This window comes from Propithecus coquereli, unplaced genomic scaffold, assembly GCF_000956105.1.
Source record: "Propithecus coquereli isolate 6110/MARCELLA unplaced genomic scaffold, Pcoq_1.0 Scaffold205, whole genome shotgun sequence".
Taxonomy (NCBI): domain Eukaryota; kingdom Metazoa; phylum Chordata; class Mammalia; order Primates; family Indriidae; genus Propithecus; species Propithecus coquereli.
This window is the reverse complement of record NW_012145523.1, coordinates 412,310-426,391: the sequence shown is the minus strand read 5'-3', so window position 1 is coordinate 426,391 and position 14,082 is coordinate 412,310. Positions and strand designations below refer to the sequence as shown.

Sequence of the window (14,082 nt, the reverse complement as noted above, 5' to 3'; positions counted from 1 at the left end):
TGATTTGCTTTATGGACACAAATGGATTTGTGGGTTTAAAATTTTTATTATAATCAAATATTTCTAACTTAAACTAATGGACACTAACTTGTGGCTTTACTCTCATGGATTTTGTTGCAACTGTTAAAACTAGTGTTACCAGACCTCATAAGTCTGTGGATGTAACTGGAGGTCACAGTAACTCACATTTCACCAACTCTTTGCTATACTTCAGCCTCTGCAAAGTCTTCCCCATTTATGTCCAGGGAGTCCTCAGTTTTTGTCCTAGTTATTTTCCCATTTTGACCACCCTCTTTGGTATCAACTATCCAGGAAATCACTCAGGATTTTTCCCCATTGTCTCTACCACTGGTGCCAACTGTAGGGTACTGATGTCCATGCCAAGGGCTCTATCTCACAATCTTCCCAAAGTTTTAACTTGGTGCAGGGGGACTTGGGAGGTGGGCTATGTTCCATGCTGAAGCAGGAACTCTGTGTCGTGCCCCACGCCGTGTTCTGCTGTATCATCCAGGCAGAGCTGTGTTATACCCCAAGTGTCTCCTCAGGTTCCTTTTGCTGTGTAAGTCAGCTCATTCAGATGGGTACCTTCCAGCCTCAGGCCCCACAGAGCTCTTCAGACATTGTTAGACATGATCAAGTATATATGAATCCCAGCAGTGGTCACAACTTTGGCTCAAGATGAACCTCTTATCTTTCTCTTACCACTCTTTTTTCCAATGTGCTTTGTTTGGATTTAAATGTAAGACAGCTTTAAAAAGATTCCCAAACTCACTTGTAGTTTTAACCTACTTTGGACTAGAGAAAACAGTTCTAGTGATGAATACCGTAATGTTTTATAGGTTTGTATTGGAAGGAAAAGAAGTTCGTGTTAATATGTCTTGTGCAGTATTTATCACCGTGAATCCTGGGTAAGTGTCAGTGAGTCTGATGGGAGTGGACACAAACCAAAATCCTTTTATTAAATCTTATCTATAGATGGTGTTGTCTGACATCGTATCTCTGTCATTCACCCTTCACCACCCCCTGAACCTTTCCACTATGGACACCATTTATGAACAGCTACAACTCTACACCTATTCATATGGATAATTTCACATTAACCTTCTGACCCAGACACATTTTTACTTCATGAATACCTAGACAGAAAGGAAAAGGTCATCAGTTTTTCACAAAGAGGACACAGGGAGAAAAGCTGATGAGAGTGGCAAGAGGAATAAGAATATGGTGGTTATAAGGAATGGATATTGGGCAAGTTCAACAAATATCTACATGAATGCTACAATAACCCAGGGAATCAGAGGGAACTGTTGTGAGTTGAATTATTGGAGGAGGCATAGGAAGAAAATATGATCAACCAGGAAACACTGTGGTTTTTATTTTATTTTCAGATAATGGTCACATAGAAAGCCAATAGAATTATTTGAAGGAAAAGTATATTATGTGGATCCTCATTTGAAAAATTGAAAAGTGGTGGTTTTGTTTTTCTTTTCCTCTTCAGGTATAGAGGTCGAATAGAGCTTCCAGATAACTTAAAATCTCTGTTTCGCCCAGTGGCAATGATGGTGCCCCATTATCAAATGGTTGCTGAAGTAATACTATTTTCATTTGGTTTCAAATCTGCAAAATCACTTTCTGTAAGGCTAGCTAACCTTTATGAATTAGCTAGCAAACAGCTCTCACAACAGGTAAAGAACTACTTTTCTTCAAATATTTAAAGGTGATTATACAAAAATAACTTTAAATAATACTTTTCTGGTATTGGTCCAGGAATGACCTGGGACTTTACCAAATAATGGAGCTAGAATTCCTATCAACACATGAAGTCCATATACAAGCTTAGGTGTAAGGCAAAATGTAAAATCAATGAAGATGCCAAGCCTTTCCTCCAAGATCTGGGGAGTAATCAAACATCTGTTATTTTAAATTATAGACTATTTTCTCCATATAAGGAAGTTAATATCTAGAGCAGTTGTGCTCAAACTTTATTGTGCATCAAAATAATTTGGAGGACTTTTTAAAACACAAAAGGCTGGGCCTTGCCCCAAGTTTTGAATTCTGTGTGTCCGGTAGGGGGCTCAAGAATTTGCATTTCTAACAAGTTCTCAAGTGTTACTGATGCTGCTGGTCTGAGTACCACACTTTGATAATTATTATTCTAGGATATGCCAGCTTAATGAGTATTTGTTTCTTACCCAAAATGGTTTGAACAGCTAGCCACATTTTCCCAAAATGTGGAGAAATTTATCTTTTAATATTCTTTAAATTTATCTCTGTTCAGTTCAGAGAATATTGAATTCAGATACTGATAGTTTTTAACACCTTTAATACTTGTTGTTCTTTCTCTTAAGAAAGAGACTTTTAAAAAGAGCTTCAGTTTGGAAGAGAAATTAGAGCATCAGACACAGAACTGAGGGTTTCTTGGATTCATATCATTGTTTCCCTCCATAGAATAAAAGACCAGTCATTTAACTATATACTGTATGCATGTATTTTCAAATGGCTCTGTTTTTTCTTTATGAATTTTAATTACTCAAATATTTTAATGTTTGATAGGACCATTATGATTTTGGCTTGAGGTCCCTGAAGACAGTTTTAGTAATGGCTGGAAAGAAGAAACGGGAGTTTAAATGGTCAGTTGAATTTTGAACTGAGTGTTAGGTAAAAGGGAGTTATATACCACTGGGGAACTAATTTGTAGAATTTTAAGTAATCATGACAGATTAAAACAGGGAGCCCCCAGATTGTCATAGTAAAATACGGTAGAGGTTATTTAAGGATATGAAAGAAGAGGAAAAATAATGCACAAATTCACTGAGTACCTTTCCCTAATATTAGGGAAAGGTACTCAGTGAATTTGTGCATTTTTGTGTATTTGTGCTTTACATATATATAATAAAAGATATAATGGAATAAAGGACCCCATGTAGAAGAGCAATAAGTTAATGAGAAATGTCAAACCTATATGAATAAACCTGTATGAGAGGTGTGTAAAGCCCATATAAGGAAAACTTTAAAATAGAATTGAAAGAAATGAAAATGTGAATAAATGAAATAATATACCACATTTAAAATATCATAACATCTTTTTTTAAATTTCAGTAGATTTAAGGGGTACAAATTGTATTCTGTTACATGTATATATTGCATAATGGTGAAGTCTGAGCTTTTAGTGTACACATCACCCAAATAGTGTACATTGTACCCCATAGGTAATTTTTCATCCTTCATACCCTCCCACCTTACCCCCTTTTAGTTCTCCAGTGTCCATTATGCACTTTGTCTTTCCTTGCATAGCCATAGCTTAATCCCCACTTAAAGTAAGAACCCATGGCATTTATTATTCTGTTCCCAAATTACTTCATTTAGGATAATGGCCTCCAATTCTCCATCCAAGTTGCTGCAAAAGAAATTATTTTGTTCTGTTTTATGGCTGAGTAGTATTCCATGGTACATATGTACCACAGTTTCTTTATCCACTCATCAGCTGACGGGCAGTCAGGTCAATTCCATATCTTTGCCATTGGGAATTGTGCTACAATAAACATATGCGTGCAGGTGTCTTTTTGCTATAATGATTTCTTTTCCTTTGGGTAAATACACAGCAGTGGGATTATAGGATCAAAGGGTACATCTACTTTTAGTTGTTTGAGAAATCTCTATACTTATCTCCATAGAGACTGTACTAATTTACATTCCCACCAACAGTGTATAAGCCTTCCCTTTTCATTGCATACCTGCCAACATCTGTTATTTTTTGACTTTTAATAATGTCTGTTCTAATTGGAGTAAGATGGTATCTCATTGTGGTACTAATTTGCATTTCCCTGATGATTAGTGATGGTGAGCATTTTTTCATATGTTGTTGGCCAGTTGTCTATCTTCTTTTGAAAAATGCCTGTTTATGTCATTTTCCCACTTTTTTTTTATATGTATGAAACCTTTATTCCTAATGCAGATACAGATACAAATGCATGTCATTTGCCCACTTTTTAATGGGGTTGTTTATTTTTTTCTTGGTGAGTTATTTGTGTTCCTTGTAGATTCTGGATATTAGTCCTTTGTCAGATACATGCTTTGGACATATTTTCTCCCATTCTGTAGGTTGTCTATGCACTCTTTTATTTCTTTTGCTGTGCAGAAACTTTTTAATTTAATTAAGTCCCATTTGTCTATTTTTGTTTTTGCATTTGCATTTGCATTTGCTTTTGGGGTCTTATTCATAAATTCCTTGCCTAGGCCTGTGCGCAGAAGAGTTTTTCCTAGGTTTTCCTCAAGGCTTTTTATTGTTTCAGGTCTTACATTTAAATTTTTAATCCATCTTGAGTTAATTTTTGTATATAGTGAGAAATGGGGATCCAATTTCATTCTTCTGCATATGGCTATCCAATTTTCCCAGCACCATTTATTGAATAGGGTATCCTTTTCTCCGTGGATGTTTTTCTCTGCTATGTCAAAGATAACTTGGTTGTAAGTATATGGTTTTATTTCTGGGTTAGCTATTTGGACCCGTTGATCTATGTTTCTACTTTTATGCCAGTACCATGATGTTTTGGTTACTATAAACTTGTAATATAATTTGAAGTCAGGTAATGTGATGCCTCCAGTTTTGTTCTTTTTGCTTAGGATTGTTTTGGCTATTCGGGTTCTTTTTTGGTTCTACATGAGTTTTAGAATTTTTTTTTCTAATTCTGTGAAAAATGATGTTGGTATTTGATAGGAACATAAGGTTGACTCTCAAATATACCATCAATGTGTTTAAATTTTAAAAATCCAAAAAGCAATGTGTTTCCTAGGGCTGCCATAGAAAATTACCACAAGCTTGGTGTCGTAAAACAACAGAAATATATTTTCTCACAATACCTGAAGCTAGAAATCTGAAATCAAGATTGTGGGCAGGGCTGCTCTCTCTCCAGAGACTCTTGGGAAGATTCCATTCCTTTCCTCTTCCACCTTGTGGTGGTTGCTGGCTAAGGCCACATCACTCCAGTCTCGGCCTTCATCTTCACATCCCCTACTCTTCTGCATGTCCCTGCATCTCTCTGCCTCTCTCTTATTAGGATACATGTAATGGCATTTAGATCTTGATAATAATCTAGGATAAACTCTTCTTATGATTCTTTTAATCACCTCTTTTGGCATATTAGATAATATTCACAGATTCCAGGGAATAATTCTAGATGTATTCAGTGAATATATCTTTGCAGGGGCATTTTTCTGCCTACCACAGGCATTTTTTTCCTTCTTTTCCTTAAAATAATTTTCTAAATCTCTTCTCTTGTTTAGAAAAAAACTAATCATCCAACAGCTGGAGCCCTAAGACACCCTTGGTAGGAAAGATTTGCTTGTCAACATGCAGAGAATTAACATCTCTTGAAGTACACACTTGAAACATTTTAGGAATCTTTCTATAGTACTGGGCCACAAAGTAAGTCTCACCTAATTCCAAAGAACCGATATCATGAAGACCATCATAATGGGTAAAATAAGGTTATGCTAGCTATCTTTTTCTTGAATTTTAGTTAAATGTTGACATTAATCTAAAGCTTTTATAGTTTATTCTTAAGTTGCAATAGAAAAATCCAATGGTAATTTCACAAGCCATTTCTGAAACTACTCTTTTGTAATATTTTAGTGAAGTTTTGCCTTTATCTGATAACAGCATATTGTAACAATATAATATTTTATATAAGCTATTATCTCTCCATCTGTATTCAATACTTGTCCCCTCCCAACCAGACGTACTAGTCATACCTGACTTTTTTTTCATTTTCCTTTAATATAAAGCAAGATCTGTCATGGGAAAAATATTAAAAGGTCAAGGTTATTCCCTAGGACCCCTCTAGTGAAATCTGGAGCATTTATCCTCTCTGATGTGGCCCCCTCTGTTTGACTTCAGGTGGGCTGTTGCCTTCTCTCTACCAAAACACGTTTAGAAGCCTCAGAGATATATTCTTAGGGAAATGTAAATGACTAACATCAATTCCAACCGAATAGTAAAGTGGTTATAAGAATGCGATGGGTACGAAATTACAGTTAGATAGGAGAAATAAGTTCCGATGTTCTATGACAATGTATGGTGACTCCAGTTAACAATATTGTATATTTCAAAATAACTAGAAGAGAGGATTTTGAATGTTCTCACCACAAAGAAATGACAAATGTTTGAAGAGATGGATAAGCTAATTACTGGATTGGATCATTATACAATGTATACATGTATTGAAACATCACAGTGTAACCCATAAATATGTACAATTATTATGTATCAATTAAAAATAAAACAAAACAAACAATAGATTGGCCTTTTAAATAAAGAATCCTCATTGAGTCCTAGTTCAGCCATTTGCCATTTGTATGACATCGGGCATGTTACTTAATTTTTCTGAGTATCAGTCTCTTCCCACTTCTTAGATTGTTGGCAAGATTAATGAAATTACTTGTTAAAGAATTAATCAAAACTCCTAGTTAAAAGTACTCAGTAAATTTTAGCTATTAAAAAACTTTAAAAGACTTTAAAAACTATCACCATCCTGATTAAAAAAAAAAACTTCAGACATCAATAGACAAAAGAATAGGAGAGACACCTTTGCAGGGAATACTTTTCTTCCTCTCCGTCTCTAAAATCATATCCTATCACATGTAGTTACTTATTTTCCTTTTGATTACATGTTTAATATGTACAATACATAGCAAAGTATTTAACATGTGAAATAATATCATTATGGAATAGCAGATATATTATGTGATAACTTAGGAGGCTTTTGTTAAAATTACAGAAAACTCAAGTTGGCTTAAACAGCAGAGGGAATTTATTGTTTTACCTAATCCGAAACTCAGAGATGGGCAGAGTATGATTACTTTGATTAGGGTTTCAGCTTAAATTCTGAGATATTCTCGACACTGCAGTCCTTCATGTATGCCGGCTTGTCTTCAGGCTGGCTTCTTTTTTGATGACAAGATGACTTTAGTAATAACTGGGGTTATCAATACTGTTGAGGTGAAGTCCTGAACTTCACTCTGAATGGACAGGTCATCTGTCTACCCTTGAATCACTGTGTCCAGGTGACTGCCATGACACTGATTGATTAGAGCTGAGCTTATGTTCCTTTAGTGAATATTTGTTATGCCACATAATTGCTTTCCCCAAACTCCCTTATAACTATGGCTTTGACACAAACAACCTTGGCAAATCAGACACAACTGCTGAACATAATGGGAAAAAAAATAAGATACAAGCAGAGTTCATTCTGGCAAGGGTCACAGCAGTGGCAGTAGCTATAGTCCAGTTACCAGAAATAGCAGAGGCAGAGAGCAGTTCTAGTGTCACCATCAGTAATGTATTGGTGTGACAGGCACTGCTCTCTGGATCCACTGATGGTGGCAGTCATGTCATCACAAAACTAGTTCTGTAGTATGATTTTGCTATTGTTCCCAACTGCATAGCCTGTGAGCCTAGTTCTGGCCCTCCTAGAGATTTTTAATAAGCCAGTATGTTATTTTTATTTTATATTAGCCTAAATTCATTTTTGTCATTTGCAGCTAAAAAGCCTGACTTTATACAACACCCATCCCCGATTCAGTGTCTGAGGAATGGCATTACTTTAATTATTCTAGACCAGTCAGAGCCCATCCCTAAGAGCTGAGGACCTGATTAATCCCACCCAAAGGCTGGGCGCGGTGGCTCATGCCTGTAATCCTAGCACTCTGGGAGGCCGAGGCGGGTGGATCGCTCAGGGTCAGGAGTTCGAGACCAGCCTGAGCAAGAGTGAGACCCCGTTTCTGCTAAATAGAAAAATAAGCCGGGCATGGTGGCGCATGCCTGTAGTCCCAGCTACTCGGGAGGCTGAGGCAGGAGGATCGCTTGAGCCCAGGAGTTTGAGGTTGCTGTGAGCTAGGCTGACGCCACGGCACTCACTCTAGCCAGGGCAACAGAGTGAGACTCTGTCTCAAAAAAAAATAAAAAATAAAAAATAAAAATAAAAAAAATAAATAAAAAATAAAATAAATAAAATTAAAAAAAAATCCCACCCAAAATACATGGCTGCTATTCAGTGAGGGAGAAGAGAAAAGGACATTGGGATAGCCACCCTAAAAAAGAATATTAATTGTCTTTAATGTCAGCAAAACAGACTTACTAATTTGTTCTTTATGTTTGTTTTCTTATACCATTAAAGTGACACCAGTGACAATGTTTCTGAAGCAGATGAAATTCTGATCATTATTGAGGCTATAAGAGAAGCTAGTTTACCAAAATGTCCTCCTGAAGATGTCTCACTTTTTGAAAAGATTATAGGAGATATTTTTCCTAGAGTGACAGTTTTAAAAGCAAATCAACTTGCCTTGGAGGTAAAAAGACCTTAAAATCATCACGGATTATTTAAATGTGGAATATCAATTAAGAAACTAGATGTCAATTAAAAGTATTAGAATTCTTCCTGAAATATTCTATTTGTGTTATAATTTGGGGGATAAAAATACTTGGAGATATATTTCCCCTTGGGGAAGAAATACCTTTCAGTGCATCATGGCCTAAAGGAAAAAACAAACTGTGTACCTTTGGGCAAGGAAGGCCATTACCTGCTTTGTCTCTCAATTTTCTCCTCTTTCAGATAATGATAATAGTGTCTGTTCTTCCCACTTTGAAGGAGTGCTTTGATAATAAAATTAGATCAAAGTTATGAAAAAGACTTAAAATGTAAATGCTTTGTAATCATTAAAATTAAATATTATAATTGTAGAGTTCTTTATTGTTTCTCTTATAATATACAGCCTCATAGTCATTGCCTTAGTCTAGGTAGGATCCCAGTATCTGTTGCTAATACTATTATATGGTTTCCTACCACTCCCTGCACTCCAGTTGTTTTGATATGGCCACCAGAGTTGCTTTCCTAAAAATCTGTGTTTGATCTATATTGTTCCCTTTCAAGGCAAGTGCTTTTAGCACAGCTTTGGTCTTCCCCACACTTCCACTCCCATTATGTTGATGTTATGTAGAATTTTAGTTCCTGGTTGCTTTGGAAATATTTTCTCCCTTTCTTTTTCCTTGGACTTAACTGTTATGTACAATACACACATTCTCTCTCTCTCTCTCTCTCTCTCTCTGTCTCAGAAAATAGTAAACTAACAAGGTATTTTATCAAACTTACTTTTTATATGTCTTGTAGACTTCTCTTCAATTTATTCCTCCTTTTAAGTACTTCTTTGAGAATGTTTTCAAATTAGGTTTTTATGTAGCAAACCTTTTGAGAACTTTAATACCTGAGACTGTATTTGGTATGCCCTGATATTTGAATGGCAATTTGGTTATAAAATTGCAAGTTTAAAGTTCTTAGCCTTTATATTAAAATATTTAATACCTTAAAAATACTATTCCATTTTCCTCTTGCCCTGATGTCACTTTTGAAAGTGTCACTGTCACTTTGATATTTGTTCCTTTGTGGTTTATCTGCTTTTTCTCTCCATATGCTTTTAAAATGGTCACTTTGTCTTTGATATTCATAATCTCACTATGAATTCTCCAGTTAGGACCTTTGGTTCTCTATTTGGCCTCGTAATATGTAGTCTTTTATTTTGAGTCCTCTAAATTAACAGGAGCTTTATACTTGAGATCATTTGTTCCACATCATTGAAAGAGTTGAACTTTTCTGGACCAGCAATTTGTAGGTACAAACTCTAATCTAACTGAGCTTAACTGTTTTCTTAATACTTCATGTATTTTGCATTTTACAGATCATCTTTGTTTCCTTACATTAATGACAATGAAATTTGATATTTTTTTTCCTGAGGTTTCTAGAAGTACAGTGGATATTTGTCTCTAAACAAACTATTGCCAAAATTTTGAAGATTTTTATTTACATTTACAGTTTGAGGATTTTTACTTTGATAGAAAAAAGAAGGAAAATGACAGTTGGCAAGTTTTACTTTCTCTGTCTTATGTAAGCATCTTTCTATCTCTCCCAGGCAGGGCTTACAAACTCTCCACTCTCCTTTATCATAGTTATAAGTTTTGGGTGCCTCTTATGTTACGTTTAGCATTTTTCAAGTCACAGTTTAAAAAATAGCATTACCACATACGCATTAATGGTTTTACTTTTGAGCCTCATTATATATTCATCTTCTCATCAGTTTTACGAGTCAGTGTGTGGCAGTTTGAGCTTATGGAACAGTTTTCTATACAAGCGTATCAGTTTTTCAGCTACTTGCCCCATTTGTATAATTTTTACGTTAATAAATATGTAAGCTATCAACTGTTTAATAAATTGTTACCAAACTATAATATATGGTTCATAGAAATGTTATACAAAGATCATAATTTAAAGTTATGATTTTAATATTAAATTTGGAGTAATTCAGTCTTTTATTTAATGTTGTACTTTTGATGGCTTACATAAAGACTAGCCATGTATAACATATCCACATAGAAATATATCTTAATAAAGAAATACTCTGAAGGTGTGCTATTTACACTGTTTATTCATTTGAGATATAAGGATCTGAATCACATATAATAGACAACTGTGCTCTATCGAACTTACTCACATAACTATCTCTAACAATATCGAAAGTATGTGGGAGTAAGTATCTCAGAGTGACCAAAAGATTAACTGAGAATTACTGAAACCATGTCATCGAATAAGAACTACATTACTTTGCCACTCAGTTGACCCCAAGGAGCATCATATACAGCTGTGAATACTTTACAGTAGGATTATGATTTTATTTCAAATCTTCCAAAGTAAGAAATTTGTGAAAACTCTTAGCCAGGCAGGATGACCTGTCTGAATATCTCTTCTTTGATTATCCCAATTCTGCTAATCTATGCATTCAACGCTATTCTTATTCTACACCTTGTGACTTCTTGCATATATCCAAGCAGGTGTAGAGGCTTGTACTATTAACTGCATAGCATTTATAGCCTCTGCATCTAAAACTGCTTGAAGTTCAGGCCTTAAGTGGGCAGTCTCATCAACTCCATTTAAAAGAGTTTGCTCTTTAAAAAATCCTTTCATCTGTTTGCCTACCTCCTGTTAGTCTTGCCACATGAGCTACTTTTTTCTCCATGGTACAGGCCTGCAGAATATCTCCTTCAGCTGCTTTGTTCTGTCTCATTGCAGGGATGCAAGGAATGAAAAGAGGAGTAGGAGAGATCAGTGAGAAAAAAAGGATAAATCCCACTTTTTTTCTATAGACATAGTTACCAATTATATCCACACTGAAAAATCCCTCCTTTACCTTTGTAAAATATTAAGTATCTTTCCAAGCTGCAGCCACTTCTTGGAATATTTTAATGTGTAACCACATCATGTCTTCAATCTTGTAAATTTTATTTACTGTCTTAAAATATTCTTAACATTGAAACATTAATATAATCTTTATAAAATTGAAAGCCTACCTTAATGGTGATTAGAATTACGAAACGGTAAAGAACCTTTTATGTTTTCTTTTAGTGTAGGATAATTAGATGGGCATATACTAGTAATAGCTAGTAAATAAATACTTCCTGAAGTATGCGTTGTTAAGCTAGCAGAGGGTCCATGAGCTACCCAGGGTCTATTAACATAAAATTTTGTGTGCATTGTATTTTTCTAGAGAGACTAATGATAGTTTTTTTTATTCTCAGAGACAGAGGTTGGTGAATTAAAAAATTAAGAACTACTATCTTAAAGAGCTGTAATTGGTACCTAATTAAAGAGATATTTGGGGGAATTAAAATTTAAGGGTTCAATTTGAAATGCATTTTAAATTAATGTATTTATTTCCTTTTAGAAAGTAATAGATTTTGCAATGCAACAATTAGGCTTACAAAAGTGGCCATCTCAGCGAGAGAAGATCATACAGTTTCATAATCAACTTGAAGTAAGTATAGAATGGCATATTAGCAATTCATTGCCTTGGTTTCATAGGTAAGATCAAGGAGAAAAACATAATAAAAGAGAACTGTTACAGATACAATATTCTTCAAAGTAAGTGATTTATTAATTAACTATTTCCGTAGACTTTATTATTTGACTCCTCACATTAACTCTCAACAAATTAATCTTTTCACCCTCATCCCCTTAATACATACTTGTAAAAACCCTGCAGATACGGTGTAAAATATCTTGCATTCCACTGCTATAACTGCTATACCTTCTTTGAATTTCCTGTTCTCCATGAATGAACCATTTGGAAAAATACCAGAATGCACATTTCCCTGATTGCTAGTAAGATTGTACTGTCCTTTTTTATGTTTATTAGCCATTTGAGTTTTTTATGAATTGCCAGATTATGTGTTGTGCTCATTTTGTAATTATTTGTCTTTTTCTTAGTAAATATGTAGATTTTTCATTATGCATTTTATATCATAATTCTTTATTGGTTATGTGCATTGCAAATGATCTGAATGCCTTCTAGGTTCAAGGTGATGTTTTCTTAAGCACTGGATTTTTTTAGAAGGGATGCAAGTTAATACCTGGCTTCTACATAAGAAATGCAATCCTAAGGGTGCACATGGTAACCTCAGACAGAAAGTGTTTTTTTTACAGTAGATGGATTCCCTAAGTGGAATCTACATCAGTTCAAGGTGGAAGGTGGTACAGGTTGATAGTGCCTCCAACATGGGTTCTCAGTTCAGTGCTAATAATTAACACCAGTTCTTGTTTCTGGAGTGACTGTTTGTGGACAGTCAGTCCAACCTGATCTGTTTGCTCTCAGATACATGGCATTTGCCTGTTTCAAGGAATGGCTGAGCAATGGGAATAGGAGTAGGGAAGACATCCAAATCATCTAGGGGTTTTGACAAGTATTTGCATGGGAGATGTTGTAGCTGAGCCCACCCCTGCTGTTACTGATAGACTTTTCAGTAAGGTTCAGGGGAATAATGATTAAGTCATGGTCATTTCCAACTGCCAGGGGATGGCAGTCCCAAAAGTCAGTTACATTAAAGCCTTCTTCATTAGTTGGGAATAGCTACATCAGAGCATTTTCCTTTTTGAGGAAGGTTGGGGGGACAGTTATGAAAGACAAAATATTTTCAAGGTCCTCCCCCCATACCTCCTAGGGTCTGAGATATTTCCTCCTCAGGTGTCTGGGGTTTTGCTTTCCCTATACTGCCACAAAATCACTATGTCTCATTTCAGTAGTTTTAACCACAGTTATTTTTCAAGCACTCCCTAATTGCACTCACACCTTTTATCCTGAAGGGCTAGATACATGAGGGATACAAGAGTATTTTTATAAAACTTACAGAGAACCATTATATCCTCCACTTTGGCCTGCTTGGGCCATTGTAGAAGAACCTAGCTGGCAGTGTACTTAATCACTTTGTCCTTATCTTTATGATCTAAGACCACATCAATCCAAGAGAATCCAGGTAGTTTAACCAGAATTAAATTTGAATCTCCTAGGCCCCATTTTGGTCAGCCTTCCACATGGAATGTATACCAACCAGGGCAGCATGGGTTTGTCACTGGGGGAAAGAAATAAGCAGCATGCTTTGGAATGGTCAGGGCTAAATCCCAGATTTTCAAAATGGGTCTGTGTAATCCCCCATGACTTTCATACTGATCATTACCCAGAAAGCAGATGAAAGGAAATGATCCCTTTCTGGGGACAACTACATTCAATGACCAAAATTCCTCGGTAAGGCATGTGGGCAAGGAGAAGGTGAGAGAGATATAATAGAGTCAGAAAGCTTTTTGAGATGATTTTTCAGGAGGCTGTTCCAGTGCTGAATGATACCAGATGCCTTTGGATCATAGGGAGTGTGAAAGGTCCATCAAATACCTTGATCATCTGCTAATTGTTGAGTGACTTTTGCAATAAAAGGTACACAATTGTCAAATTGACAGTGGTTCAGAAATTCAAACATATAATACAAATTAGTTTCAAGAGATAATGGTGTGGCTGGAGTAAGCTGATTGGACTGGTCAGCTGAAATAGTGTCAACATCAGTAAGACATTGCCAGTAGCCCTAAGAGAGGGGATCAAAGATCTGACATAGTCAATCTGCCAGGAGGCTATGTAGGTTGTGCACTGTTTGATGTGGCTCCCCCACTGTGAGATAACTGCATCAATTTTGGCAGGAGTCATAAGTCTAGCATT

At 35.7% G+C, this 14,082-nt stretch overlaps 1 protein-coding gene across 1 annotated transcript in view; it reads left to right on the top strand.

Moving 5' to 3' along the window:
* DNAH14 (dynein, axonemal, heavy chain 14) overlaps positions 1-14,082 on the top strand; it is a 324,896-nt gene that overhangs the window by 146,229 nt on the left and 164,585 nt on the right. The window contains 5 exon segments of the mRNA XM_012644036.1: positions 840-908; positions 1,499-1,685; positions 2,554-2,630; positions 8,184-8,346; positions 11,767-11,856. Coding sequence (XP_012499490.1) covers positions 840-908; positions 1,499-1,685; positions 2,554-2,630; positions 8,184-8,346; positions 11,767-11,856 — 586 coding nt within the window.